The sequence below is a fragment of the Porites lutea genome, chromosome 13 (assembly GCF_958299795.1).
Source record: "Porites lutea chromosome 13, jaPorLute2.1, whole genome shotgun sequence".
NCBI lineage: Eukaryota > Metazoa > Cnidaria > Anthozoa > Scleractinia > Poritidae > Porites > Porites lutea.
The window spans coordinates 7188486-7194329 of record NC_133213.1 but is presented as its reverse complement, the minus strand read 5'-3'; the positions used below and the strand labels follow the sequence as shown (position 1 = coordinate 7194329).

Genomic DNA, 5844 nt, shown 5'->3' with positions numbered 1-5844 from the left:
CAAAACCAAATGTCAAAAAGACTGACACACGACGACTGAGACACGACTTATGATACTGGAATGAGTTTCATTTCATCTCAGAGTGAAGTTCGTACTATAAACTCGTTAGGGCTACAAGCGCTAGCGCGATCCGCGCGAAGACGGTAATGAAGGTGGGATATTAACTTAAATTATTAACTTCCAGTTCGATCCCAATGGTTCCAAATGCTCAGCAACTTTGACAAAAAATGGAAAGCAAATAACGAATGGCAGAAGTTCAGCCATTCCGTTTACGAAAAGTACAACGAAATATAGGTATACAGAGAAAAAAACTGATTAAGATCCATTTTTTCCCAACTGCAGAGTGTACGTAAAGAAAAAAGCACATTGAATGTGGTCTCGAGATTCTTCTTTTTGACGGTCTTTTAGTCTGTTGAATAAGAATATCCTTGCCTTTAATACCCGTTTATTTCAATGCTGTAAATCAAGAATTCTATTGCATTATTTCTTTAGCGCACATAATTTGTCAAGTGTCTGCTCAAAGTTGTCGTGCTGAAATAAACCGTTTCCATTCCACTTTCGAAGGCTTTTGATGTCGTGGTTCGTGTTATACCAATGTCAGCTTCCGTATACTTTCGCAGAATTTTAGGATAAAGACGGGGCTCCATATACAAGGAACATATACAGGAACTTTAAATATCTCAGAAAACGACACCCGCTCACTTTTAATTTCTTATGACAATTTCACACCATTTTTTAAAATATTTTTGTAATTTCATTTTCTTTTACAATATTTATAAAACAATGGCTTCCGCTGGTATTAATACAAAATAAAACTTGTCGAGAAATGGCTTCCGTTGTCACAAATACTAACAAATTAAAACTTGTTGAGCTAAACCGTACGAAATATACTGACAACAGGAAGTAAAAACGGTGTCCGAAAAATTTTCAAGTTTTGTCAACACAATGGCCAGGCTTGCATAAAAGAACCTGCTTTGACCGTAGCTGCATCAATCGGCTGAGGTTCTCTTGAGCTGGATACGAAAAAATAAGAAAGCTTCGACATTTTAGAATCACGATGGCTCGCTTGATGCTGTTACTTTTGCTGATCGCCCAATTGACTCTTACCAGTTACGCGGACAGTGGGCAAAAGGTAATTAAGTTAAAAATATATATATTGCGTTACGTTTTCACCGTGACACTTTAAGTTGACCTTTCGGCCCGCCTTTCTGTCTCAAAAAACGCCATGGCGTTTACGTTCCTACTAAATATTTTATCCTGCGGCCTGTTCGGGCTGCACTATCGATGCTTAATGGACGCGTTTTTGTCAGCCACGCAAATCTAATTATTATGCCTGTAAACAGGGATTATTTTAAGGCGAATAAAAGGCTAAGGATCTCATTTTCAAGTCCAGTTTAAGTGCCTTATGTTTTGATTTGAAAAGTAAGGTATCCACTACACCATAGCGTAAGTAATGACTCTGAAGTATTAGTGGTAACATAAACCAGACGTAGTTAATCGATAAACCGATAATCGATAATAATCGATGGTAAACTATCAGTCATCGATGAATATTGATTTCCGATATCGATAAAGAAAAAAACTTGTGACTTCGATTAATATCGATGATTTTCCGATAGAAATCGATTATTTTTTTATCGATTGTTATCGATTTTGTTAATCGATACTAATCAATAAATTATTTTTTCTGTGACTACGATTTCCATCGATTTCCAATATCAATCAATATTAATCGGCTGATTAAATCGATTAATATCGGTGATATCGATTGATTTCCGATATCGATTTTTATCGATTAACTACGTCTGGTATAAATACTACTGACGACTGAGATACTCATTTTAATCAATTTATTACACGTGTTTTTCGCAGGCCTATACATTCAAGGTATCCAAAGATATGTACGAGAGTGTCAAAGTTGATGCTAACAAGCAATCCGAGACCTTTTCTCTTGCTTCGTCGGGCAAGAAGAAAGCAGACTATATCTGCGACTTTAACAAGGTCAGTAACTAACATAAAAGATCAAACAAGTCGAACTGATCTACATTTGGAGTCTTTTTTTCTGTTGTTTTGACAAAGAACTGAAATCATTTTTTGATACGATTCAAATATTTGGTTTTTTTCTGACTTTTTCGCGCAAAAACTTGAAAATAAAAAAATAAAATAAAAAAAATAAGAAAATAAAACGTTGAAAATCCGAAATAATCAGTGTACAGTTTTGCGAAGACGTCTCTGAAATAGCAACAAAACAGCATTTTTTTTCTGACGGGAACATAAAGCTCTTTTAGCTAATCCCGCATTTTTGCATCAAAATCAAAACTCTGTCGTTGCAGAAACCATTCCAGAACATTTCTCCAAAAGCTTTCAAACCGCTCAGTGTATGACCAAAACTATGGGGAGTGCTTAAAACCAAGAGAATAATATATACATTTTGCCAAGGCTGAAGACCAAGCTCGCGTTAATAAATTTATAATTTACTTCAAACAATAAACTTGTAACTACATGTATTGAAAATAAATCCACTTGGAGTTGAGCCTGCAATCAGCTGAAAGCAAGTGACTTATTGGCGGATAACTTAAAAAAACTCGCAACCTCGATAGGTTGACATCTGAGCCCGCGATACGGTCATGTGATACTGATCAGCGGATACCCTGTTTTTGACAGCTGTGTATTGATCACCATATGGATGTGCATTATCAGGTTGTAAGTTCTCACACCAGCCATATGTGTGAGATTTCACGTTGGTTGCCCTCTGGTGCGGACGGACGGACGGACGTACGGTCACCTGCCTACCCAAATTTTTCGGATGGATAGATAACCAAATTTACTTAGCTGTGGTGCTCCGCTCGTGCGTGCTATAGTGGAGTTCCTCTACAAAGAAATCTCTTGATTAGCCTATACAGCATCCTGTAATATCAGTTCGCTGCCAGGGTATTGAAGAGCGAAAGAAAAATTTGAAACTTTTAAACTATTACTTTAATTTGTTTTGTTGGTTTTGTTCAATCGGATAACGGTTACTTTCGATATAATTACTTATTTGTCTATTGATCCTTGCTTCGTATTGGCTTGAATTTACTGCAGAACTTAACGATGATTCGATTGCCAAAGGCAAAGGGCTGCTTTTTAAGATACTCCATCGGGAACGTTCCTCGACCTGCTGACTTGCTGAAACAATTACAATCGGTAAGTGTCTGAGGACCTGTGACAAACGTCGTTAAAATTAGTGTTTGGCTGAATTAATGTCTTAACCAACCTGTAGGTTGCGCGCGCAATGCATGATTATACCAAGAGCAACATCATAACTGTGTGTTTATTCCCTTCAACATTCGGAATAATCTCGGTACATGTAAGCGTTATCAACCTCGGCCTTCGGCTCGGCTGATAACATTTTTCTTGACCTTGAGTATTCTGGAAATCACCACGTCCAAAAATTGTTTATAATCACTTTTACCAACAACATTGGAGAGATTCGCTAAAGTTATTTATTTATTACTTTGTTAAAACTTGCTGATCCGTGCAACCTTTTGATAACTGTTCCTGCACTCGAAATCGTTGATTTTTCGCGCTGGTTTCCATCATCTACAGGTGCAGAAAAGTACCGATTCTAAAATGACCACTACGTCTGAGGAAAATTTCAAGGTTGTTGGCAAACTGAGAGACCGTTCGGACTTGAGCGGCGAGATGAAGGATCTATGCGCAAAGTTGCCAATTTACCGAATCCGGAAGTTGGAAAAGAAACAGAATGACGACGCTTCTCAAATGGAAGACGATGTGGAACAGTCCGATGAAGTAGATGATGTACCAGAGAGGGTGGCTAGAGGTAATAAAATGATTAAATGGATATCAAGTTCTTGAATAAGCTATAACAACTTAACAGATCGCTGTCAACAGCATGAAAAGTTTGGATGGCCTTACAATACTATAAGAACGAACCATGTGGCATCTTCACTTTCTTTAAAGAACCCTATGCTGAAAGCTATTTTAATCTAAAACAGATTCAACAAAATCAGAAACATGAATAACTTTTCCATAGTTTTAAGCCAACTTTTGTGTTTTCAATCTTAAACCATGGCCCGTCCATACCTATTGATCCGAGCAGAGGAAAACGCATACTAATATTTCCGTTTATTCAGTTTGGTTGTTCCCGGTTTGGATTCACCCATCGACAAGAATACGCTGCTTCAATCAACATTTGCTAACTAGTTTCCACTCTTCTTCAATCAATGGCCAGGCCTGCCTAATATGTTTAAAATTAAATTACCCGGAAAGGCTTATCGGACAGCTATGGATGGATAATTCGTTTACCCAACCATTTACAGGCGTAAAATAGTAACCTTGATCAGCTTCACAGTTCTGCCTGTGTGTTGTCCTACTAGGCACTTGTAAGCTTAGGACGAATTAACCTAAAACCGTCTTGCACGAGGCCGATGAGTCGAACAACAGGTTGTTGTTGTCCACCACCCGAGTTTAAATTTGCAAGTTCTCTTTTTAGCCTAAACTCCAGTTTTTGACGTAGTTGAATTTAAAAATATCCAGTTTCAATCGTCTAGTACGAATCGGATTTTAAAAAGAGAACGATTCAGTGACTTCTAAAAGATGCGGTTTCGGCCAGGGGGATTCACTGGTTTCACAGGGCCTATTCGTGTAAAAAAAAAACTTTTTAAAAAAATATCCGGAATCATGTTGACGGGCCTTAAACAACTTCTTAAAAGTGTTTAAAATTTTGTGGAACACAAAGCGTCGTATCAACTCTGTGTATCAGGGTATGACCCTGGTAGTGGTTGTCGTTTATCTATTAGCCACTCACTGTACAAGAATTATCCACGCATCTCACAATATTTTAAAAAATGGACACGTCTGTCTTTATAATGACTGACTACCCTAATTCGAAGCTGCTCATCAGTTTCGGATTTGAATAACCTGAAATAGTTATAACCTTTTGTGCCTATAGGTCTCGTCCGGAAATGGGTGTGCAGACGAGTTTGTAAACGCATACGCACATGCGTCAAAGTCCCAAGAATTAGCTGCAGTTGGAGAGGCTGTAAAACTTCCTGGCGCTGGAACTGCTGGATCGTAAAGACCATATGCCCCTATACCTGCTACTGGGCTTTGATCAAGCTTGGCTAAAGATGTTTTCACACGATCATCTAAACAAGTGGCCGCGTAAAGTAAAGCGTTAATACATAAAGTTTTCATGAGATATATTTATACCCTGTGGACGGTTTGTATAAGTTATTTGCATACTAGGCAAATTGTCAAGAAGATCTTCTGACGGTGCTCGAACTCAGTTTTCAGGATGACTTTGGTGTAGACTGAGGACTCACAGGTTTTAAATAATATCACTATAATGTAAGAGGGATTTTGAATTAAAAACAAAGGTAAATGCCACTTTTTCATGCATATACGCCTCCGTTTGTTGTTTCTTAAGACGTGGTGAAGAGGGGCGTGTCAAAGGGTATTGCCATGCGCCGCTTTCATTGATCTGAAACTGGATAATGTATAACCATTTTTTTTTTGTCGTATTATATTTGTGGAGACCTTTCGATTCGAGAACGAGGAAAAGTACGATCACGAGATTAGAATGAAGGTTTTTACGCGTATTCTCAACAAATAGACATCCCGGAAACCTTCATTGTTCTTTTGATTCATCACAAGAGGCAGCACTGTTATCTTAATTGAAGGAGGTTAAGCCTCCTCCCGATCGCAAAAAGATAAACTTCTAACATTTGATAACTTGTTTCTGCCACTACGACATTCTCGCTGAAACTCGTAATAGAATGCTGACGGCTATCACATTTACCGGTCAAAATGACGCCGGTTCACGAGCGTCAAATACTTTGTTTT

General features: G+C 38.1%; 1 protein-coding gene across 1 annotated transcript; it reads left to right on the top strand.

Moving 5' to 3' along the window:
• Positions 1–992: 992 nt before the first annotated feature.
• Positions 993–5393, top strand: LOC140923362 (uncharacterized). The gene is made up of 5 exons (XM_073373455.1): positions 993–1132; positions 1873–2001; positions 3082–3183; positions 3586–3820; positions 4952–5393. Exons 1-5 carry the CDS (start codon positions 1058–1060, stop codon positions 5125–5127), a joined length of 717 nt encoding a protein of 238 aa, XP_073229556.1. The 5' UTR covers positions 993–1057; the 3' UTR covers positions 5128–5393.
• Positions 5394–5844: the final 451 nt, after the last annotated feature.